Source organism: Lutjanus erythropterus, chromosome 19 (assembly GCF_056507025.1).
Source record: "Lutjanus erythropterus isolate fLutEry1 chromosome 19, fLutEry1.hap2, whole genome shotgun sequence".
Lineage (NCBI taxonomy): Eukaryota > Metazoa > Chordata > Actinopteri > Lutjaniformes > Lutjanidae > Lutjanus > Lutjanus erythropterus.
In genome coordinates this window covers 12404182-12429698 of record NC_139335.1, presented here as the reverse complement: position 1 = coordinate 12429698, position 25517 = coordinate 12404182, and the positions used below count along the sequence as shown (strand labels likewise).

General features: G+C 39.2%; 3 protein-coding genes across 10 annotated transcripts in view; 1 reads left to right on the top strand and 2 right to left on the bottom strand.

Moving 5' to 3' along the window:
* kcnt2b (potassium sodium-activated channel subfamily T member 2b) overlaps positions 1-7531 on the bottom strand; it is a 69254-nt gene extending 61723 nt beyond the window's left edge. The window contains exon 1 of the mRNA XM_084744400.1: positions 7064-7531. Within this exon, the coding sequence (XP_084600526.1) occupies positions 7064-7152 (89 nt within the window). The 5' untranslated portion in view covers positions 7153-7531. The remainder of the gene's footprint in view (positions 1-7063) is intronic.
* A 1031-nt stretch (positions 7532-8562) lies between these two features.
* qtrt1 (queuine tRNA-ribosyltransferase 1) lies at positions 8563-16957 on the bottom strand. The gene is made up of 9 exons (XM_084744028.1): positions 16631-16957; positions 16141-16209; positions 15874-16012; positions 15160-15354; positions 14047-14185; positions 13882-13957; positions 13675-13784; positions 12766-12850; positions 8563-10198 (listed from the first exon to the last, which is right to left on the bottom strand). Exons 1-9 carry the CDS (start codon positions 16937-16939, stop codon positions 10046-10048), a joined length of 1275 nt encoding a protein of 424 aa, XP_084600154.1. The 5' UTR covers positions 16940-16957; the 3' UTR covers positions 8563-10045.
* A 168-nt stretch (positions 16958-17125) lies between these two features.
* dnm2a (dynamin 2a) overlaps positions 17126-25517 on the top strand; it is a 42910-nt gene continuing 34518 nt past the window's right edge. For all 8 annotated transcript variants that reach the window (XM_084744023.1, XM_084744027.1, XM_084744026.1 and 5 more), the window contains exon 1: positions 17126-17604. In XM_084744023.1, the coding sequence (XP_084600149.1) occupies positions 17444-17604 (161 nt within the window). In that variant the 5' untranslated portion in view covers positions 17126-17443. The remainder of the gene's footprint in view (positions 17605-25517) is intronic.

The window sequence follows — 25517 nt, the reverse complement described above, 5'->3', positions numbered from 1 at the left end:
TGACCCTTTAAATTGAATAAACTGATTATGCAACCAAATGAAGTGTCTCCCATTCTGCCTTCAGGTAATATCTTCTCTTTACTGTATACAACCTTCTCACAAAGAGAGTAGTGGCTTATTTTCACTGGAAATTGTGCATATGAGCCCTCCATCCCACCATGCCTTCTTGTTTGTTCTTAAATGGACCTATATTTAATGTTCAGGCCTGCTGACAACCTTTCCATTTTGCCAATATAAATTGGATGCTGTTGTATACGGTTTTTCTAATTAATAGAAAGGGACCTTAGTCAGGCCTGCATGCTTTGGTTTTATTAGCCTACCCCACTGCTGGCCCCCAGCTTCCCATCGACTATGCAGAGCCCTCCAATTAATTTCCATTAGCAAGTGGGTGCTTTTAAGTTAACTTCACTCCAGTTGTTTACCAGCAGAATCATGAGGTCTGCACGATCCTCCATCAGCCCTTCTCTCTCACCCAGCCTCAAATCTGATGAAATCACCTTTTCACAGAGTGAGTCTTCTCCTCATAGCAGCTATTGGCATTAACCTCCTTTATGTCAGCACTGGCTCTGCTGTCATGAGACACGGCACATCCATGATTCCAACAGAGATAGCTATCAGCTTTCTAAAGTGTCTTATAAATATGACTGAACTTACACAAGCTCTGAGAGGCTTACTAAAGTACTCAGGTAGAGAATTCAAGGCATAAAGCTGGTATGAATATTGACAGTATTGATGGATCATGCTCTACACTGGCCTTACTAGATTAAGGCTTGACTGCAAGAATTAAGGGGGAGGCAAAGGAAGTAGGTGCATGGGGAGAATGGATGATGGAGTGTAGATGGTGACAGAAAGATGTGGAAGCCGGGGAAGTGACAGCCAATGAGAGATTGTTCTAAGGACAAAAGGCTGTCATTTGTATGATAATCCTGGACTCTGAGGAAAGCTCCCGCTGAGGCTTTCTATTGTGAAGCAATGGAGACTCTGTTATGTTTCATTGCTCTCCTAACAAATCAGACATACAAGCAGAGCTGTGCTTGGAGTCATGTGTATGTTTATAGGCTGTTATGAACACGCTATCGACACTGAGAAGAATGGTATATTGCTCTGCGATGCTGGAACACAGTAATTGCTGCACATTTAGGCTGAATTCATTCTCATTTTCAGCTCCAGTACAATACTTTGGATATTTTCTTGATTATCCTAATAATTCGGATTGTTGCAGCCTAAAAATGTCTGATTTCATGGCAGCTTTTCTAAAAAAAAAAAAAAAAAGTGATGCATGATGCAATGTTTTTAGGTGTTTTTTTTTGCAATTAATTTGTGAGAGACAGTTAAAATATAAAAAAGCATAATTCATTAAAAATCAAAGACAACTTGTTCCAGGGAAAATAAAACTGCACTCTGTTCTGAGTGTTCTAAGTAACATTGGAAAAAAGGCCCAGGATTAAAAAAAAAAAATCAAACAAAATATGCTTCATTTTTAAATGAAGTGCACCTAGGAGGTGAGAAGCGAAATATTTTTTGAGCTCAAGTTAGTCAAAACAGTGAGCACAAAATCATTTTTAAAAAATGCACAGAGCATTGATAATTGTCAATAACAATAACAAACCTTGTGCTTTTTCAGTACCTGTGAGACACACACAAAAAAGCGAATAATAAAAAGTTGAAACGCTTCATTCAGACATACATGTATAATGTTTGCATGGAGGATTGCTAAGATTGGTGGAGCTCATGGGTGGCGACAATGATTGGTCATATTTGTGGAATAAGTTGCGGTGACAAAATTGCAAGGTCATGCAGAATTCATGGGGACTGGTTGAAGTCGTGTTAATTGTTGTGATACCAACATCACAACTCCCTGGAGGGATTTGTTATTATCATTATTGTTATTATTATTAATATTATTATTATTATTAGTAGTAGTAGTAAGATCACTAAGGCTGAAGCTTAGTGGTGAAAAGTCCTGTGTCAGTTGATGCTGATGTACATCCAGCCAAGTTTTCACCATCTGAAAAGCTTGTTTAGTTGTGTAGTTGTAATGTGACTTGTATCATGGCATCCTCCAACCATTGGTGGGCGCTTGCGATGTAGGATTGTGACATTCACGTATGCTGCAGATGTGCTGGGGTGCCCTCATTTCCCATGATGCATTGCTGAGAGTGTTAGTTTGCTTATTATGTGTCAAAATACAAATGTTGCTTTTTGTTATTGCTTGTAATGTGTTTGTTTAGGACATGGTGGTTTATGGTGGCATTTTTGATACTATGAGTGAAGCTAGTACATTTCTTCACTATTGCTGCATTTCCATACTGATGCAAAGTAAATAAAACATGGTATTTACAAATGGATAATGTGGGGTTTTAGATCAGAACGTGAATCGTTTCTATCAATATTGGGTCAAAGTAGCAATACTGGATCGGCTAGTTTGTTTGACTGTGAAAAGCACTGAGAATAAGAAGACGTGAGTGTTTGGGTGAAGGACAGAGACAGAAAGCTAGCTCACTTTACAATTTTTTAACAGATTTACACAAAGTCAGAGACTACTGCTGATATCAAGAACAAGCCAAAAACATTTCATCCATTCCAGGTTCCTCGATATCATGTTGATTTTAGCCAAAAACCAGACAGCTCCTTTGACTGGCAAAATCCTTGTCATCAGCCTGCAAAAGATCTGTATTTAATTGTTTAGTCATCTGGCATTTCCTCAAAACACAAGCCTCTGACTCACTGCCAGAAAATATAAATGGTGTCGGTGTAATCAGAACAGTATCGTTAAAATGTTCCTTCTTCTATGTTCCTGACATGTTTCTGTAACAACAGAACATACATTCAGTTACTAATCAATTATCAGGCACAACCTGGATCAAAGTCATGGGTTATAGAACCACACAGACAAAGATAATTAGCAGTTGTAACCAGTCCTTTAGCAGCAGAGCAGTATTCATATTCTGTCTGGAGATGAAGGCTTGTTTCAGCCGGTAGTGAGAAAACTGACCAGATTTAATTTCTGTTTGTTCCAGTTTGATGAAAAATAGATGCAGCCAGCGTTTTAGACAAAGTCTAATATGTTTGCAGTTTTGCATATTTTAGCCAAATCATGTTTTAAGTCAGAGAGCAAATCAAATTAAAGTATAAAATATTCATGATTATACACTCAAGGGTCAAAGCAAACGCACACATCAACCACAACACCCCAGAACTCAGGTCAACTACACTCCACTGACCTACAGACCACAGCAGACAGCAAACTGCACACCGACACACACCAAGGAGATGAAGAGGAGAGACAGAGTCTGGACTCTTCATCATGATTTACAATAATGCAGTGTTTTGTGGAGTTCTGTCAGTTTGGACTTTGTGGAGACACATATTTTAGACTGTACAGTAACATCAGGATTAATCATCAATAAAGTTTTTGTATCGGTCGGCTCTTCTCACACTTGCTCTCCTCCCTCCCTCCTCTCTGCAGCTCGTGTCTTCTCCCTCGCAGTTGTGATCAATCAGCATCAAGTAATCAAGTATTTGAGAGTACACAAATTGGACTTGGAGTAAAAACAAATCATGCACCGCAGAAGTGTACAATAACATTATGATTCATGATCATAAGACATTTTTATATCAAGTCAACATATCTGTCCATATTCATGTGCTTTCTCCCTCTCTCTCTGCTGTGGGTCAGTCTAATTTTCACTTTTTTTTACCTGGTTTCAGGTGAAGCTGCAGCTCGATCAGCACTCACTCATCTCCCTCCTCCAATTCTTCTGATTCTTTGCGTCGAGCCAGTTGCTTTAACAGTTAAGCCATTGCATTATTGGGTGACAGGGAAGCTTGCTTCTGATTCAAACTATTGGTCAGGCCAATATAATATAATATAATTTGACAGCCCTAAGTGGCTCTAAAAAATGGCTCTAAGTGGAATCTCTGAGAAAGTTTTTACCCAGAACTAAAAATGGTCCTTCCATGGTGACATGCCAAAGAACGCTTTTTAGTTCTATTTAACACATTTATTTCTAAGAGTGTAGAACATACACAAGCGCTGGCAGATGTCAAAGAGGGAGGCCCTGTAGGTACCAGTAATAGAACAATCAGGAAGATAGGAGATCCCTGCGTGCAAAATAAATTATTAAATCAATTGCCGTCTTTAAAAGTCTGTGCTGAAAATTGCCTCAGCGAGAGCCTTTCAATGGCCACAGCGGAATGCATTCCACAGGGTTACAAGAGAGCTCTTGAAAAGGGGAAATGCACGGTCTTATGGCACTTCAATCAGAACTAAGATGTAGAGGAGAGGGATGGAGCGGTTGTGAATGTTAAAAGAGGGCGATGTATGGACACACACATACACACGCGCGCACACGCACGGGGATGCAAAAGGGGAGGAGGACAGGGAGAAGGCCCACAGAGGGTGACAGAAGAGGGATTATAGGTCTCAGTAATGTATCCCTTCCCAGAGCAGAGTGCAACCATATGTGTCAGGGAGATAAGTTATGCGTACACATGTTGGCATTTTGATTTGTAAGAGTATTTTTGTGCTGACACGCAGTCATACTGTATGGAGCTATCTGTGCACCTGGGCCAATGGGACTGCTGTGCTCTCTGGGGACACAACTTAAAGGGACAGTTCACCCAAAAATAATAAAATTCATATTTTTCGCCTTACATGTAGTGCTATTTATCAATCTAGATTGTTTTGGTGTGAGTTGCAGAGTTTTGTCTGCCTTCTCTCAAATATAATAGGCACCAAAAACAATGCACTGATCTGGATCGATATATAAATTCAACGATCTAATATGATCATTGCAAAGTGAAGATATCAATATCTATATATATTGTTGTATTTAAGTTAAATCATTATTTTGAAATTCCCATGGCATATCTGTGTCACAAATGTCAGGAAGAGTTCAGCAAAGAAATTGTCGAATCATAATTTAGATGCTTTTTTTGTGAGTTGACATTAATGTAACTGATGGTGTTAAATGAACGTAATATTGCCTGATATCGATCGCAGGCTCCTACATTAAATCAAATCAAAATCGCATCACAGCAGACCTTGTGATATCAGCAAATATTGTTTTGTCGTCTAAAGAATTGATAAAATATCTTATTGTGATAAAACGTGTAATTCACAACCCTTTTCAACAGCTCCTTCCAAAAATAATGATTCTGCCATAATTAAGCTTTCTGACACAAACAATCACAGCTCCTATTTACCTTCTAATCAGTCCATTTTATAACAGCTAATGCTCCCTGGATACTGAGATCAACAGGTTGTACCTCTGTCAATCACTATCGCCCTCTCACACGTGTCTAGACGTTTATGGATGAAAGCGTGCATGCAAACGGATGCTCAAGCACATGCACGCTGATAGATTTAGCTTGAGAGAGAGGCAAACACACACACAGTTACACACATCAGTGTTACAAAGGACTTAATTTCTTCTTTACTAGGCACAAATGCTCATAATTGGCACTGAAACAGGCAGCGTGTGTGCACTGGACACTAGAGTTCTGCACTATGACAAAACAAATGGAACACACACAGCCCACACAAGTTTAATTTGAAGCTTGGTACCTTCTAGAGCCCTCACAGTGAATGACACCAGGATATCCCTGAAAACACTCATCCTCATCATGTGTTTGGAGAGTATTGCAGCACAGCTGTGGCACCAACTGTCTCAGCAGCCTCCAAACCAACCAAATCAATAACAACCACACTGCCTCTAGACACCTATTTTGTTTCATTTACATTCATCCAACTATTCAGCAAGGAATCTCTGTATGCATGTAATTTGCCAATCTTGAGAACCCCTGGATGACGGCACATCGCAAAAATGGCTGAGCCCAGTCAAAGCATGATTCTTCACACCTCTTTTAGAGGATGAAGTCCATGGACAAGAAAAAGTCTGTGTTGTTTCTTCCAAGAAAGAGGCAGCAACCCCTGTCACTGGACCTCTGTAATCAGGTGACTGAGGTCACACTGCACTTTGGTTTGGAAACGTTAGTCCTTGGGCAACAACAGAAGGCCAGAGGAGCACAATCAGAGCGAGCCAGGCTGTTAAGGCTTCAGCTGTGCAAAATACAGATTCAGAGATTCAGATGCACAGTATAATGGTATGATTATCACACACAAGTGGACAAATCTGGATGCTTCCCATAGATGGTTTCAATAATATGAGAAGAATTATTGACAGGCTTGTATGGTAGCACGCACCAGTGTCTGTGTAACGAAGCCTGCCAATGGCTACACTTTGATTGATCTCTTCCAAGCTTTCAAACGCAACATCTCCCAATTATCTGATTCGAAACAGCCAGTCAAGTCTGTAAGTGTTTCGGTTCTAGTTTCCACATAGCAACAAGAGATACCATGCGTGAAATGGAGGTTAAGGTTTTCCATTTAGACAGCATAATGAAATAGCCAAATTAAGCAATGCATATCATATAGCACGTCAAATCTGCTGCCCTGCAAATGGAGTGTAAGCAAAGGTTAATTGCCGGTAAGTGAGAGCACCCACTTGAAATTGCCTGTCCAGGTGGCAGACGGTTCACTGTAAATCTCAGGAATTATTGCATGAGGAGGAACACAAACAATGGAACGCACTATAGATTTACTTTAACTGTTCGTTCTTGATTCTCTTCCTGGTTGATGCCACCAGAGGAATGTTTTGACGTTCCAAATATACACATGTAAGACGTGCTACTTGCAAGACATGAAAAGAAATAAGATAAATATTCCTGAATAAATATTTTGTCTCTCGTTATCCTTTATGTCTTAATTAGTTTATTTCTTTTGATGGGATAATACTGTGTTAACAATATTAGTAACAGTCGCCTCTGCGCACACAGGGGCAGAGTAAACCTGTTGCAGCATCCATAACAGAACAGAGCTGTACAGCTGGCAGTAAAACACTCGTTCACACACTTGAACCAACGGGATCACAGCGACAAAATGCAAACGTAAAAGAAATGTGGACTTTTTAAACAAGCTGATGTGATGCTTTCATGGCGCACGGATGCGCAACGGCTTCGGTGCGCCGTGCGTAAACGATACAAGCGGCTGCATCCTTACCTGTCGTCGGCCTGCCAGTCACCGAGCAACAGGTCTCGGAACCGGTACCGAGGGGGCAGCGGGAGCACTTCCTTCTCCAGTTCGACCATGATGGTCCTCCTCAGAGCCCAAAGACAGATATCGCTGCAAACCGCACCTCCACACGGAGGAGGTGGACCTCCCAAAACCAACTCCGTCCGTTCCTCTTCTTCCTTCTGCTATACAAAACGTAGAATAATAACGCACACATTGATACACCTCATGGCATCGTCTTCCACCTCCCTTCTAAACAGAAAAAAACAACTTCTGTCGGTTTTTGGCAGCCGACTGCTCTACTTTTGCTCCCGCCGAGGCAACAGGTCGAGGATATTCATCCGTCGGTGCGTCGGGGAGGCTCCACTTTTCCTGTGACAGCTGGAGAGCAACTGGTCGTCTCTCTGAGCACCAGCAGCAGCATCCTCCCTGCCTGAGCTGAGCTACGCATGGACGCACTGGCTGCTAATGTGTAACCAAGCGTTGGAGACTGTAGCTACAGTTGCCACCACTTTTTTTTTTTTTTATAATAATAATAATAATAAAAAAAACAGTTACAAAAACAATACTCACAATAAAATCTACAATACTACAAAATAAGCGTTCTCCATCATTATAAAGCAGAATACATATCCTCTCCAACCCTGAATGATAATGAAACTGTCACACATACACACGTGATCTCCACATTTGTCCATCAGACTTCTGAGGAGACCTGCGCGCATTTCAGTCATGACAACGTGAATTTCTTATTTCTGCATGGAGAGTTACATTTTTTCTTATTTTAATTGGCTTTCTATTAAATGTTGTAGAGTTACAGATCTTTTAGAGTCACTTTGAAGCTACTACGAGGAGTTATAAGTGGTTATGAAACCGTCTCTTTATTACTAACTCCTCTTACTCATTTACTAATTACCTGTTAAAAATACAGTCAGTAACATAGTCTAAATATCACAATATTAAAGTAATGTAACTTGATTACTTTTAGAGTACCAACTGTTTGTCAATCTAGCCTATTCCTGCACTTATGTGTGAATTCATGTTTAAATTAATAGCTGTAATTATGCCAATTTAAATTTGGGTAATTTGTTTAGTACACATTTAACACTTAAACGTCATGCAAACAGACATAAACTTATTCCTTGGGTTTTGGGCCTACAGTCCTGAAATATTTTTCAGAAGTCGTACTGACAGCTTAGCTAGCTAACTGGTGGCCTCACTTGTAAATGTTTCTTTAAATTAGATGTTGAGAACTGTCACTCCTTGTTCCTCTTTTATGAACTAAAGAGAAAAACTTAAAGAGAAATTTCCACCCAGTGAAGCATTTTATATATATTTCTTTTATAATTTTATTTTTGATGCTATATTTTGTGGTTACAGTGGAAACACTTGTGCTTTTGTCTACAGGGGCCTCCAAAATCAACACAATATGAAGGTTCCTTGTGTAGTAGCTTTAAGGGGCCACACATGACATGTTGGGAATGGTCTTGCTGAATTATACATGAGAACACATCCAATTTATTTGGTGCAAGCTTGCCAACTGAGCTCGGAGTGCCGTTTCTGCCTCACCAAGCATCCATATGCTAAATATAATCAAAATATACAGTCAAACCAGAGGACATAACATACCGTCTCACGAAAACAGAACCACAATCCTCTAACATATTTTTAACAATATCATCACTTTCAAAACTGGAGGTTCCCATGAAGGTGGGCTATTACAGAAAAATGCAAAAGGTCATTATGAACACAGAGCATAATTTCCCCAATGAATATTTTAGTTAGCTCTTATTGTAGCTAATTAATAAACACTTGTAAACTACTCCTATTATGCACCAGGCCGACCATTTGTATTGTAGTACTTCACTGCTGCGCTGGATATTTGTTTACCACTTACTACATGTCACAGGTTTAATCTTCTATAGCCCCGTGGTCATAATAACAGAAGCTGTAATGAAATTCAAATGTGCTGCTCAAGAGGACTGTTGACTCAAAGCCACAGACAACAGGTGTTATTCAAATTAACTTCCAGCGATTAATATTAATCACCAACAATCGAGCACCTCTGTAAGCTCCAAACAAAAACCTCCTCTCAGAGGGCCAAACGGGATCACTGCCTCTTGAACTGAAGAGACATGAAGAAAAACAACAGATGAGAATAATTTGATATTATTTAGATGGATGCTGACTTGAGTTTGTGAATAATTCTGATATTCCTTCATACGCTGCTGCTCATATACCTAATCTTATTTTAATTGGGTTTATTTTTACACAGAGACAGCTGAACTGCTGTTCACTCTGTTAGGAAACTTGTATGAAACAGCCCATCATTCAGTTTTACAGTCAGACTTGGCTCTAGTTTTGTCTATTTTGCCCTCTGGTGGTCATCATGACACAAGCACACAATCTGCAGCAAGCAGGATTCATTTATCTGTTCAAACAGCTGACAACTAATAGTCCACTGGGATGTGGGTTAAAACACCAGAATAGATAAACATTTATTAATATGGCACCTAAGGCAAGAATAAAATACCCCTGTAATGCACCCAGACACAAAGAATTCTCGAAAGAGGTTGACAGGAAGGCAAAACATTTCATTTCAAGTGGGTGGGCCTAGCTGTGTAGCCATGGTAACAACAAAAAGTGTCTGAGCATATCAGAAGAGATAGTTCATGTGTTTCAAACCTCATTTAAACCCCATTCAGTCTCACATTATCATAATGTGTACTGTGAGGACAATTTGCAGAGGCTGAGTAAAGAAGGTTGCTGCAGAAGACAATCAGGCTTTATCCCTTCACATCAAAAGCCATTTTCCTCACCGCCAACAAAACTGACGATGCAGATACAAATATAAACAAAGAGTAGAAAACAATCATCCATAAAAAAAAGTAATTTAAAAAATGTAAAATCTTTCAGTCACTGTTTGACATTTATACCCCCGTTTAGAGTACAACCGTTGCCTTCCAGCTGCTATTCCAATGTAACATTGACAGAAGCGAGAGCGTCCACAGCCCAGCTGGGGTACTGGTCAGGAGAGGGAAACATTCGCTTCATGAACGTCCTTATAAACTCAGGGAAACGGCCATCCACGATGCTCTGTCTCACAGAACGCATCAGGGTGAGCTGCAAAGAGAAATGTTCGATGAAATGAAGAAAAATAATGTGATTACTCATCTCCAGAGGAAAATCATCTCCTGTGCATTTTCGAGTGCCTGGGTCAACAACAGGTCAGCATCCTCAGAATATACACTGGAAGGGGCCTTAATCACACACCTAGGGCTTTCAGTTTTGATTAATCTGCCGATCATTTTCTCAATTAAACAATTAGTCGTTTTGCCCATAGAAATGTTAGAAAACGGTGCAAAATTTGGACCAGTGTTTCCCAAAGCACAAGATGATGTCATCAAATGTCTTGTTTTGCTCACAACCCAAAAATATTCAGTTGGCTGTCATAAATAAGTAAGAGACCAGAAAATCTTCACATTTGAGAAGCTGGAAAATTTGGACAATATTTCCTAAAAATTACTCAAAACAAGTAATAGATTTTCAAAACAGTTGGTAATTTATTTAATAGTTGACAACAAATTGATTAATTGACTAATTGTTTTAGTTCCATACACAATTATTAACAAAAACTGGAGAACCAAACTTCGTTTTACGGCTCCTTACTAGCTTAATCGCAACTTGACACATGCATAGAGATTAATACATAAAGCGCATCCAACAACATGGTACTAAAACAGACACTTACTCATTCTGCAGACATTTGGCATTAATTTGAACTATTATTTCACACTATTGTGAAACAGGCGAACAATAGCACAGGTTATGGGCCAGAATAAAAAATTCAGAAGGGGGCACCGTGGCTATATTATAGTCATTTTATGATTTATTACAGTAAACATGATACAGATTTTTCCCTTAATAATATCAAACTATAACAATACCTTTCTTTTTTTGCCTCTGTAGAGGCACCTAATAGCGAATGCAACTACATGTTGCTAAAACATAAAGTTGCCTCTTATTATAATGTATGATATACAGGTAAGAGTGTTTAGTTACTACTATTTACAATGGCAACATTTTAAGGTAAAATATGTTTCACAGCAATTAAATAATTACTAGGGATTTAACAATATTGAATATCGTGCAATGAAAAATTATGTCTCAAATCTATACTGAACTGCGACAATATATATCTTGATATAACATGGCTAATTATTTTATTTTCTTATTATTAGTTTATTTTATAAAAGGACTGCTACTGACTGCTGTGTTGTCTTTGTTTTCGACTGTACATGCATACATTGCTTAGATCATGGCTGCTAGCAAACAAGCCTGTAAAAATCAGATTTATTACTCAATTATGTTATTCAATATAACATTGTCTTTGATTTTTAATGTTGTGAAAAATATCATACTGTAGAGTTTTCTGTGGTATTATAATACTGTCTTTAGATTAAGGAGCCCAATGAGCCAACCAACTAGATGGAGCAAATAGAAAAAAAATTTAAATGTTGCATAATTAGACATGATCTGTTGTGCTCTCTTAATGTGAACATTATGTTTTGAGACACATCTGTCCCAAGAGGACACTCTTCACTGTCTTGATAATGTCAAGGCGGCAAAGCAAGTTTGTACAACTCTAAGATACTGTGAGTACTGAAGGATGAAATGATTGTGACTGAGGCAAGAACAACGTCTGAATCATGTCACATATATTTGCAAAGTTCAATATCTTTTGTCAGACTTCTGTCAGAGCAATTAGACTCTGAAACACATTATATAAATTTGTGGCTCTGGTTGATATCTCTGAGCAGCACGGCTGCAGATACAAGAAACTAATGAACTGATAAAACGTACTTAATATATGCAGTACGTGTCTCTCAGATATATCAGCTCCTTCAAAGCAAATAAGGGAATCAGCAAAAAATTATACTAAGGAAATTTGGAGACGATGGATTGAAAATGTGGATACAGTTTTAATGTGACATAATTTTTGATCACATTCGGTTCAAAGTGTAACTTTGGTATTTTTCAACCTGGTATCCATTTCCAAATGTTTTGAGTCTAAGTTGTCTAAGAGGGACAACAACGCTTGAAACTGCTGCGGCCGTCAGCTGAGCAATGGGCTGCAGGGTGTTTCTTAATACCAACGGTGCATCATGGATCTTCTCCATAAAGTTGCCAGACACTTACAACAATCTGAGTCTGTGGCAAAAAAAGCACTTTTAGGTCACATACTTTGACACTTCACTATAGCCCATAAGGATTACACAGCAAAATAAAATAGGTTCAAGGTTGAAAAATACCAGAGTTGAGTATTTTTCAAAGTCAAATAGGCTGATAGACATGTATTATGGAACAGTTCATATCTTCTGCACGCACTGTTGAATTTCATAGTCACACAACTTCATTTGAATTTGTCGGAAATAGCTCTTTTAGCCACACTGAGATGCATTCATTCTCTGGAATATCACAGCAGTGATGGTTGACGTTAAAATGAGTGCAACAAAAACTTTTAAACCGTGTCCAACCTCTTCTGGAGGCAGAGAAACTCATTTTCTTTACAGTGATTTATTTTTTTAAGTGGTAAAATGTTTTTTGTTGTTATTTAATTAAAGTTAGAAAAAATTAAAATTAAAGTTAGAACATGATGCTGACTGTAGAGAGACATTTTCAGTACTGACCTGGTACGCGATGTTATGAATGGTGATGTGATGCATGGCTGCAGTGTCACTCTTGAACAGAGCATGGAGGTAAGCCCGACTATGTCTGAAACAGAAAACAGGCAGGTTATTTATATCTTTTTTCCACTAATGTCCAGTTTTACAACATATATGTGGTATAACATTTCTAAACACAAGGTGCAGTCCAAAGGCACCACTGACAAAACTACTGACAAAAATGTCTCTATCCATGTGTCATGTGCCAGCCTGTAGAGCCCTATTGTGAACCTGGAAATGTTGAGTATCCCAGAATTTTATATTCAAAATGTACTGTATCAGTCACCAGCATTTAGAGGCTACTAGAAACTAACTTGCATAATGATTAGCACTAGCATGATTAGTGTAATCACCTGTATGGACAATATTTTAGCAACTGCTTGGCTGATTTTGAAAAGTGAAAATATGGACTATTTTCTGACATTCTACATACATTGCAGCTCTAGATTAAACAGGACACTTTAGTCTTTGTTGTTATTATTTCATAACCGCTAAAATAACAACAACAATTTGTACAAGGGCACAATTAATTGACTCTTGGCAAGCAGATTTCTGGCTTACTTGCTTGACCGAGCAAGTGGAAGAAAAAACATCATCTAACCCTGAAATCTATGTAATATACATCCTTCTTTCTCAAATGTAACATACAGCAATTTATCATCTGTTCAAGTCCACCTCCAGTCATGTTTTAAACAAAGAAAATACTCTGCAACAAGCAATAAATTGCAAAATAAGTTAACATACGTTGTTCAAATGACTTACATATAGCTCTACACCTCGCCTTCATCTAGTATTCAAAGATTAATGAATATGCAAATAGTCCCCCCAAACGTCCAGGGTCGTACAATGATGTTCTGTTTTTTGTTGACTGACCTCTTGCAGGTGGGACACTGGCAGTCTGGGTCTATGGGCTGGAGGTCCTTCGCGTATTGCTTATGTTTTACCTGGAGAGATCCCCAAGGCACCAAGGCAGAGCCAAACCTCTGAGGGAAAAGAAACACGACTGTCAGAAATGGAATTATAACCGCTGAACGATCATTTAAAAGTTGATTATCAGTGTGTGAGGTAAAGAGGGCTTACTGCAGTGCGAGTGGGGAAGACACAGTCAAACATATCACATCCCAGAGCTACACACACCACCAAATCCACAGCGTACCTGCGGGAAATGAGAAACATACAGATTCTTTGGCGAACTTTAAAAGTCTTAAAGCTCATGAGATATTTTCAGCACATGAGCGAACGTACCCCACACCCATGAGATATCGAGGCTTCTCTCGTGGCAGGTGATCAGTGCTCAGTGTGACCATCCGCCAGAAGTCATCCTTCTCCTCTCCCCCACTCAGGCCACCGATGGCAAATCCAGGAACATCACGTTTAGTCATTTCTGCAGGAAGGAGAGAAGATATCTTAAGCACAAGTCTGAACCCTTATCATCACTGTCTCACTGTCAAACTGTCGAGAAACTGGCTACCTTTCAACCAGACCTGACATTAAAAGTATACGTGCATTTCTGATATGCTTGCCAACATGCAGATTGCTGCCAATATCTTTGTACAGTATTTATGCTCTTTAACTTTGACAGTAAATGTTATATTGCTGCTGTGATTTTTGATATAATACGAACATGTTTCCTGATTGTATTTAGGAAAAACTTCTTTCTTATCATAGGATAGGAATTTAGTTAGGATGGCACAGAGCCTGTAGGATGCATTGATTTTTGGTTTAAAAAAGTGAGTAATTTAGTAGTTTTTGGCATAAGATTTTCACAGCAATGCTGATAATGTTTGAGAAAAAATTACTTTTTAAAAAATATTTTTGGGGCCTTTGATACATTTAATGCATATGTGAGCTGAAGCAAGGACAGTAAAGGGGGAGAGAGGCAAGACTTTTTTCTTATTGGTGTGGATATGTATGATGTAATGTACAAGGTTTGTTAAAACTGCTTGATAAGTGTCACGTGGTGATGTATGATGACATACTACAAGCAGTCTGAGAAGAGCCTGGAGCTTGAAACATCACACAAACAAATACTTTAAATTGGAGTTCTTTGATCTGCGGATCTTTCTTTTTCTATTTCGGTAGTTTTTGTGATCCAGCACCCATCCCACTGGGTTTATGGATGGGTGTGTCTTATTCATTTTTTATAGGGTAGAACACAGTCATGAGTTTAGGAATTGCTTCTGTAATATGAAGAAAGGATTTTTCCTGGCTCTGAAACTTCAGTTAAGATAAGACAGAAAAAGCAGCTGCAATTTTGCTGTAATGAGGCTCCTGATGAGTCCTTCAACATGCTGTAAATACCAACTATGCAGGGACAGATGGTGATTAAAGATAGCAGTGCGGTGGATTTTTTTTTACCATCTAGACAGGCCTTGCGCAGCTTTGCATTCAACCCTCCCTGGATGATGGCAAAAAGGTTCTGTTTGTCTGGATTTTTATTGGCTGCTATGCAGCGGTCCAGCCAGCGAATGGATCTGTGCATCGCCTCCTCCACCCGTGGTCCTGTCACGGTGCTGCTGACGACATCATCCAGCTGCATCATGATGTCCGACCCTGGAAGACAACAGAAAAACAGGGACCTGGTCTTTTAGCCACTGGGAAACTGAGGGTTACGTGACGACGATAATAATGCCAATAATACCAACGACAACAACAAGGTACCAATATTCTGTGCAGTATTACTTTAGTGCAGCATTATTGTTGTACTACTTTTTTCAGTGTTCTGTGCATCATCATGTGCATTGTTATTTTTCATTACTACTTTTCACACTTAATAATAAGTTTAATGTCATATATTGTTCATTATCATATTACTTTTCATTATTTTTTATCACTTAGCACATACAGTATCACATGTAATGTCACACAATATTAATAATTATGTAATACTTTTTATTACTTTTCAATATCATTGCCAATGCTACTTTTCTATTTTTAGTTGACTTTTTTACTTAACGTATGTTATTTCCATTGCCATTCTATCAGGAGCTGTTATTTTGCATTTACTCCTTATACACTTTCTTATCTCTTTGTTACTCAGTACTGTTTCAAAGTATTGTAATCCTTGCAGACCCAGGCTGTTCTGTATTTCGATGGACTTCTCAGGAGAGAGGAGGATCTCTTTTCCATCATAGGGGGACTTGAACTTCACACCCTCCTCAGTGACCTCTGAGAGTTCAACAAGAGACACCATCTGAAACCCTCCGCTGTCCTGTGAGCAGACGAAAGGGAAACACAAGACTTCAAAATAAAGTCATCACCTATCTCTTGTACTTCTGTAAATATAAAGTATCTGCACTTGCATTCAGCTCTTAATTAATATAGGAAATACACACTCACAGTTAAAAGATTTCTCTTCCAGTTCATGAACCCATGTAAACCGTTGGCTTTCTCGATCAAATCAGGGCCCTGAAAAGAGTAGAATTCATATTGAAAAGATATCACCAAATCTTAACAAAGTTTTCATAGATTACTTTTCAAATACTGCAGGTCTCTATCATGTTCTTTATAAACTCAGTTTTTCCCACTAGGAGCAAGTAGTGAGGCAAAAGTTTTAAAGTGTAAAATGGCAAATAATTGATGAATTATGTATGTAAAATTGCAAAGCAAAAATAATGCAGCAGTCAGCAGACATCCTATTATAAAATAATAAAAAAAAGATCAAAATAATTAACCATGTAATATCACAGTAGATATCCTCTGAGTCTGTTGTGGTATTGAGACATTTTTTGTTGCGATATTCGATATACTGTTACATCCCGAACAGCTACTAATAAAGTGAAATGAATCATAAGAAAAAACAAAACGTTATTATAATAGTACTGCTTACAGGCCTCATGCCAAGGTGGTATGTGTTGCCAAGACAAATCTGACACCCAAGACCATCCAGCTGATCCACAGTGATTCCCTTCAGAGTCCCCTGGGTCCCGACAGGCATGAAAACCGGGGTGCTGACGGCGCTGTGTGGTAGTATAAGCTCACAGGCTCTTGCTTTAGTCACCGGACATTCAGCAACAATCCGCAGAGTGAGGGGAGAAACTGCAGACAGCGCTTTCTTTAACGGCATGTTGTTTTCTGAAGTATTTCTATCAGCTCCACACTCTATGGCAGCAGCCATGTTGCATTGAACATGTGACATGAAGCGGGCGCAAGTGACAATCGCGTTGACCAATCAGAAATGAATAATTTGTTTGGAGTGAAGAACACGCCTTTTAAATATCCAATCAGAATCTTAGCTTGACGGAGAGGCAGAAAAATTGGCCAATGAGCTCCCTGGTTTCACAGACAAGAGGCGGGTCTAAGTTCACCGGTTTCGATCGGATGTCGTTCACTCTAACCGGATGGTGTTTGTGTAGAGGAAGTTTTGTTTTGCGAGTTTTCCGTCCGTTTCGACTGACTGAGTATTTAGTTAAGGCGCTTAAAAGAACACGAAATGATATCAGGGTGAATTGCATTGCCGTTAACCACGCAAGTGTTCAAGGAGAGAATAAAAGCCGGAGCTGTTTGAAGCGGCGGAACTCAACACTCGAGAGTAACCCGAGAGCACCTTGCTGCTAAGCTAACATTACCTATATAGTTAGCACGGCTAGCGTTAGCCTGTGGTCTGCGTTGTGTTGAAGGGGCTCTCCGAGCTAACGAAGCCATGGGGAACCGGGGCATGGAAGACCTGATTCCCCTCATCAACAAGCTTCAAGATGCTTTCAGCTCCATTGGCCAGAGTTGCAATCTAGACCTTCCTCAGATCGCTGTGGTCGGCGGACAGAGCGCTGGAAAAAGCTCAGTACTGGAAAATTTTGTTGGCAGGTAAGTAATTGTGGTTAATTAAAGTAACCACTGTGATTATGAATGTAGTTTGCATCGTGTCTTGTGTGGAGCGATTTTCTCAAACAGTGGTTTTGATTGTCCAGTAGATACGATACGTACAGTACGTAACGTCAAAACTGAGTTACGCACTTGTCGTAAACTTGCCTTGACAGCGTGAAGTGGCTGCAGGTTCAACAACTTGACCACGGTACGTGTCAAATCAGTGTATATAAGACATGTTAATATGAAGTTTTGTGGGCTGAGAGCTTAAGTGCAATTTTAACTTTATATTTATAGCACCTAGGAAAAGGTAGGGCACACAGGAAGCAATATAACAGCATAAAACAGTTAGTGAGGTCAAATAAAAGCAAACAAAAGTTAAGATAAAACTGAGGTAAAAATTAAACAAAAATCAAAAGGCACAAAAACATTGTAGGATAGAGATAGAACGTTAAGATAGAGATGAGAACAAGAAAAACATGTCACCATAAACAAAACGAAACAAAAAAGGATAACAAAGATATCATCACATGTCGGCTTAAAAAAGAATAAAAAGAAGATATCACATAATGCTGTCTTGTCAGTAGAAATAAATAAAAATAAAAAAATAGATTAATTAATTAAAATGAAAAGTGTAGGCTTTCTTAAAGAAAATGTATAGGCTCTCTCACTTTCAACAAGACAATCTTCAAATGATGTGTGCAAAAGCACAAAGCAGTACAATATTTACAGTATATAATAGCATGAGCAATATTTATGCCTTCTAAAACTGTTAGCAAACATATTTTGTAGCTGATTCACACTGGCCTTTTGAACATGATAAACTAAGACTATTAAAAAATTACATCAACTACGGTTTGTGTCTGTATAGTGTAGATTGTGAGCACAGCAGGAGATTTTGTTTGGCCATCCGTTTGTTTGTCCTCAGATCTGAATAGGAACTTTTTCCTGTGTGTGTTTCTATTTATACTTCCATGCCACACCCAGAATGTCCTGCAGGATTTGCATTTACCAGTAATTGTGTTTTGGTCTTTAGCTCACAACTGATGACTGGAGTTGTGCTGGGTCACATGAGGGTTTGTTGTTAGATTAGTATGTTTATTGTTTCATGTGAGGGAGGACAAACATGTAATTGGGAAGGTCATTAGAGGCCAAAGAGACAGAAACAAGCCACCTGCTTTCATCAGGGTTGTGGATTTTTGCAGTGCATTTTATATAATTCATCACTTTTGACCTCAAAACAGTCCTTTGTCAATATTCTGACGAATTTCTCAAACAACACAACTGTAGCAGACACAACTTCCCCTTACCGTCTTCCTCTTTTGTTACTGTTTCTGGCAAAAGTTTAGAAATTAAGGAAATAGGCTTGACGTCTCTCCATTCTGTGTGGTGTGAAGGTCAAACTATGGTGCTCCTCAACTGGCTGGCCCTGATCTCCTCTCCCACACCAGCAGTGAGTGAGATCACCCTCAGATAAAGAAACAAAAAAAAAGAGCTTGCTCTAAAGCAGCTTGTTTAGCAGGTTTCCACCCCATTGAGAGACACTCAGCGTGTGTGTAACCCAACCCACACAGGGATCGCACAGTCACACACATACACCCAGGCCAGCCAGCCAGAGAGTAGGAAGTACATTGGCTATTAAGATGGCATGCAGACAGGCCTTTGGTTATAAACAGTGGCGAGAGCATGTCGTAACTGCTCTCAGGCAGGAACACACACGCAGATTGGACTACCACTCAATGCACATTAATTCAGATGAGTGGGACTTTGCACTGTGAGAGCACTTGACACATATCAGCTGTAATTAACATGAGACATTTCATGGTGACCTCAATTTCACTGCGTGTGCAGGCCTTCCACTTTCTGCCTGATGACAGGACTAACATATGCTGAAAAGTTACACAAGCACTTTGCAGATATGCTATGGCATACACACTCACACATGCTCATCCTGTTATGAAGTATGTGAGTGGTGCACTTCAGTGTTTGCCATCTTTTTATCCAAGAGACATAAAGTACAACAGCTACTCCACAGCTCAACAACAACAAGGACTGCCCACTTGCCCAGGACAAGGAAAATGCCATTTTGATTATTGATGAATCATAAAAGTAAATTTTCATCCAAATATGTCAAAAAATGCTGTTTTTAGCCTCTGAAATACGGAGATTTCTTGCATTTCTCTGTTTTATATAATATTGAACTGAATATCTTTGTTTTGGACTTACAAAACAAGACATTTAAAGGAACAGTTCATCCCAAAATCAAAAATACAATTTTTTACCCTGACCTGTAGTGCTATTCATCTATCTAAATTGTTTTAGTGGGAAGTGCTGAGTTTTGGAGGTATCAGCCATATAGATGTCTGCCTTCTCTCCAATATAATGAATATAATGAGACTAAATGGCAGCTAGTGGTGCTCAAAACACCAAAAAATTCAAAACCAGTGTTAGTTTCACAATTCTTTGAGTAGAAACGAAAGTAGTATCAGCAGATTCTACTGCAAAAAGAAAGTAGTTCCTACATGAAACTGCTCACAACAAGGTGTGTGGATTATCTTGAGTAACCTACTCATGATTTCTGGGGAAAAGAATCTGGTTTTGAATTTTTTAAATGTATTTTTTTTCATGCTTTGAGCATGACAGCACTAGTGCCATTTAGTGCCATTATACTGCAGATAAGTCAGACATTTTGGTAGATATCTCCAGAACTCAGCAACTTGCACCAAAAAATCTACATGGATAAATAGTACTACAGGCCAGGGAAAAAATATGTCTTTCGGTGAGGTGAACTGTCCCTTTTAAAGACATCATGTTTGACTTAAAGTGAAAGACTGTGGCATACTTTTTTCATGATGATATGACTTTGCAGCCCTAGATTGACAATTAAATTCAGTTTTTGTTGTTATTTGATAACAAACAAGCCAATTTGTACAGGGGAAAGAAAAAATGGACTTCGAGCAAGTAGATTTCTGACCTACTTGCCCGACTGGGCAAGTGGAAAAAAACATTAATGTTGAACCCTGTACTCTGTACCTCTTGCTGTTGTGCAGGTGAACTTGAGCACTGACAAGGTGGAACAGTAGAAGTCAAATTCATAACTACAAGGTTGAGTCTTACTTCAGCCTTGACGCACCTGGGAGGTGCTGCATATTGCTATAGCAACAGGCGCGCTCATGTTGAGGTGACTCATTGTTGATCTAAGGGCTTGTTTGAGCTCAGGAGCAGCCAATACGTAAACCCAACACCATAGTTTTCAATCTGTTATACAAATCCATGAGTGTTGTAGGATAATTGATTTGCTAATTCTCTGCGGTGACGACAGCAGACTTGGACCCTGAGCGATGAGCGGATGCTACTGTCAGTAATGGTTGCACTATGGTTTCCCCAGTGGCTGAGGTTGTTTTTCTTTGGAGAGGTGCATGTTGTGCATGAAAGCCTGGCTTCATCCCTGTGCCCCCAGGCATGAAAATCATCCCTCTGTCCCTTTCTCTGGCACCAAAGACAATAGAGATAGTGTGCTGGGAAGAGGCACGTTTCGGACTATAGACTGTATGATTCACACAGACCGTAAATGCTCCTCTTCTGTCTCCCGCTTGAAGTCTGTGCTGATGTCATGATCAAGTGACGTAACTTAGTGTTTCAGCCTCATTAACTGGGAAATGTCCTGCAATCATAAAATGCATGTTTGTCACTGCTCACAGTTTAGATTTCATGGCTCTGATGCAGTAAGGGACAGTGAGGACAGCAAAACTGGCTGATATTTTCTGTGCACTTACTATCTCTTAGTTGTCACAGTTGTGAATTTCAGCCCCGGCAGGTCTAGTAGGATTGAGATTTCTCATTGTGCTGTGTCTGTTGACCCATCTTGTTGATGTGATTTCAGCCTCTGTTCCCTCCAAGTTGGTCACTGGAGAGCAAAACACATTGGCTGGCTGGTCTGCATTCTTTGCTGGACAGAAACTAATCAAATTACTCTGGCCCAGCAGCCTCATGGGTTTGAGATTGTTTCTGTGTTTTGGTACAGCGTGTGTCTGTGTGTGTGTGTGTTTGTATGTTTTGTTGCCTTGTTTATTTTTTCATCAAGGAAACCTAAAGAGGAACTTAAAGTTTTGCTGGCACATCAAACATACAAGGTTTTCAGTGGATGTTTTTGAGACAAAGGTGGTAAAGGCAGGGGAACATATGTGGCATGCATGGTGTACACAATGTGCTTTAATAACAAAATCATAATTTGACAGATGGTATTGTCCATAGGGATATAAATATTATACCAAGATGGAACAAAAAGATTAAAAAAACAAACAAAAAAACAGACTATGACAAATGACATTGTTTGTTTCAATACAGGTTTCAACATACAAACACTCAATTGCAGACTGTGCAGTCTTTCTGTGCACATTTCACTCTCCTGCCTCTTTTTTTTTTTAACTATTTATTTATTTTATTTATTTTAATTTTTCTAAAAGATATTTATATAAAATAATTTCATTACAGCTGAGCAGTCAAAATATGTGCTGCATGAGACCAATTTAATATAGTTTTTTCTTCTTTTTAATCATAATTTTCACTAACATGGGAAAGTCAGCTGTACATTTTACAATATTGTCGTTAAAAACAGCAAGTTGACACACACTGCTGCAGTGCCCACATAGTCCCACCTCCTCCCACTTTCTCATCACTGCTCTTCTCTTCTCATCACTGATCCCATTTGCTATATTGGTTGTCATCGTACAGCCTTGTTATTTTTTATCTTTCAATAAAAATCTAAAAATTTTATGACCTCCACATTGAGCCTAGTCGTCCCCACAGTATCCAAAATGGTATCAAATATTGATATTATTCTAGGTATTGTATGGAAAATGGGAATCACAGTCTCGTGACATCCGTAGTGCGTACTGCTTCTTTGGCGTGGCTTACTGACAAAAGAACAAGTATCAGTCTTATTAGTTATTCAAGTGCTATTTCTATGAAAAGTAAAGTGCCAACTATGAAATCAGTCCATGGAGGATATCTTCTGAGAAAGGATCGCATATGTCTCCACCCACTCTTATGTGTGTATCGTACGACTCAATACACCAATAGCTCTCAAAAGAATACAAAACTACTTTTATAAAATCTTGACAGATGATGAAAATTGTTACTGGAGGCAAGAACTTGATCTTAGTAAACTTGCTCATTTATACTGAATTATATTGAGCTTAACTTTTTAGTTTTAGTGTCATTTTACTGGCTTGTCTACAGTTTAACCTTATTATATCATAGTTTACTGTCAGCGTAGAGATGATGATGAGGCCCGAGTTTTGTTGTGATGTCATTGTCCCAGAGGGGAGTAAAGACGTCATATCTAGCACTGCAAGCTGGACTGGGTGGAGGTTGTTATCAGATCTGTGGCAAGTCGACTGCTGGGAAAGCAGGAGTTTTGAAAGTGTGAAACAATTTAAAGCTGTGCTAGATCATAATTAAAACCGTGTTTGTCCTTAACAAATAATTAAATGTGTCAGCCTTGCTCTAATTGCGTGCCAAACTGTGACCATGTTAAAGGAGAAATCTGTGCTGTGTTTACTGTAATAAATCATAAAATAACCATGATATGTCATCAGAGATCTAGGAGACATGACAAGACAACAAAGCTGCAGTCACGGTGTCCTTTGAAAATTCTTTTTCAGGCAGCAATAACTGTTTTTGTTTGCCCGTTAATTAGAGTTAAAATTAATGCTGAATGTTCCCTCAGTGAGTCTGTCTATGAGTTGTTAAAAAACATTGCTAATCTTGTAGAGGGTGTTGATTTTTAGAACCGTTAAATTGAGAAAAATGTGTTTGGCAGCCAGTGAGACACTTGACTTAAAGTTTGACAAACAATTAACAATTATAAACAGCTGATAAACCTACAGCGTAGGACTCGTTGTTGCTTCTTATTGTCAGTTTACTGCAACTTACTCTGGTGCTCCTGCAACCTGCAGAACCTTCCCCAGTCTGGGGAGGAGTGGGTAGGGAGAAATAACTGCTCAACCATAGATCGTGTATTTAATAGGATTTCATCTGATTTGATATACAGCCTGTGGCTCCTACTCACTGTTTTCACTGCAGTGCTCACTTGTGCTTATCCAGTTGCTACAAATTGCTCTTTTAACAACATTAAAACTGATTTGATGAGTTTTAGTGTTAATTGTAGGGCTGGGCAATATGACCCTAAAATACTATAATCTGCGATAACAATATTCTTGAGGATATGACAAAATACTGAAAATATTTTTGGTTTAGAACTCACAGTAGCTGTTGAGCTCTTCTCACTGGATTGTCTCCTCAAGTGCTTCAGCTGAGGTGGTGAAATTAGTTTTTGTTGTTGCAGTCGTTTTGTGTGCCTTCCATATTATCATTGTTTATTTTACATCTGATCTTTGTCACCAAACCACTTTTACACTACTGAAGTAACCTTCACCTTTTTTTTTTTAACAAACTCCTCCAACGGTACATCATTCTATAAGTTATAATCTTGTCATTCTCACTGTATGAGGTTTTTTTTATCATGAAAAAACATATCAAGAACGATACAATATGGCCCTTTTGCACAGCTCTAGTGGATTAACTCTAGAATGGTGGCATCTAAAGGAATTTGAACAAAATTGTCCATCAGTCTGGGTGCTTAACTGTATCACAGTGGACATCCCTGAGAGGAGGAAGTAGAGACAGCCAGGTGACAGAGAGCGAAGGGATTTTCCACTAAGCACTCAGATTTTGGTAGTGCTTGAAAAGGCTTTGCTGCCTAGTGATGCCTCTTGGTCCCACAGTGACAGACTGTGGTGCGGGAATGCGGGTAGCCATAATTATATGATCGTTGCCACACTAGAGACCCATGAGATAAGTCCCATCATACCACAAACACATTTTTGTGTACTGCACCCTCCCGTGAGAGCGCACAATGACCTCAGAGTTTCACACACTGCTTTCCATGTTTGAAAACAGTCTCTGCCAGGCCTCTGCCGACTGGAGGAAAAGGAGGATCAGCTGGGAGCAACGGCTCCTCGGAGTTGCTCTGCCAGTTTGTAAGAGGCAGAGGCTGTGAGGACAGGCAGGCAGGGGGAGGGGAGTTGGCTCTCCAGTCCTCTCCCTGCCCTACTCTCTCTTTTCCTTTCTCTTGTGATCGAGGGAGGGCTGCTCACAGACTGATGCTCTTTGCTCAGCCATCCATAATGCATGACATGATACACAATCTGCTCAGCTTCGTCTATCATTTACAGCGCATCAATAATGTAATCCTGGCCCCTTGCTTCTTTTCAATATGCCACTGCTGTTTATCCAGTTTTGTCTATGAAGATTGACTGGTTCATTTCTCAATGTGTCTTCAATGTGAGGAGCATTTTTGAGCAAGCAACTCCTTTGTGTGTTTTATACTGTTTGCTTGTTATTTTATTGCTGTGAATCTTTGTCTAGTGGCCACTTGTTGAGCCAATGAGGCAGCGTTTAGCTGCTGAAAGTCCAGTGAGAGTCGCCTGTAACTGGAGAGATGCATCAGCACATTAGGAGTTTCTCGAAGAGGTCATTTTTGCTGTGATCTCTTAGCAGGATCTTACTAACATTACCCATGTCCAGTGTGTTAAAGCCTCTGGAAACAAAAATTCACAGTAGCTTCTTAACCATGTAATTTAGGGTCTCATGTACATAATAGTAAGCATCTAAGAAGTATTGGTTTTAATCCAAACATGAAATATTGTCATTCAAAGTTTTGCGCACCTTCCTGCTTAATGAGAAACTAAAATTTGATATCATATATACATTCTACTATTTAAAACCATGTTTCCAGAGGCTTTAAGTTAATGGTTTTCCTCTGCCTATTTTCATGCTGTTCTTTATCTCTAGCTCCCTCCCTCCCTTGCTCCTATTCCTCATCCAGGGCTTTCTATAATGTCCACCGT

What these genes read in the sequence shown, in the direction of transcription:
- qtrt1 (XM_084744028.1), bottom strand. Translation starts at nt 16,939, where the DNA reads ATGTCACATGTTCAATGCAACATGGCTGCTGCCATAGAGTGTGGAGCT. An exon ending in GCGCAAGGCCTGTCTAGATG is followed by an intron (nt 14,186 to 15,159) that starts GTAAAAAAAAAT and finishes TCCTTCCTGCAG; the next exon opens with AAATGACTAAACGTGATGTT. An exon ending in TCTTCCCCACTCGCACTGCA is followed by an intron (nt 13,785 to 13,881) that starts GTAAGCCCTCTT and finishes CTTTTCCCTCAG; the next exon opens with AGGTTTGGCTCTGCCTTGGT.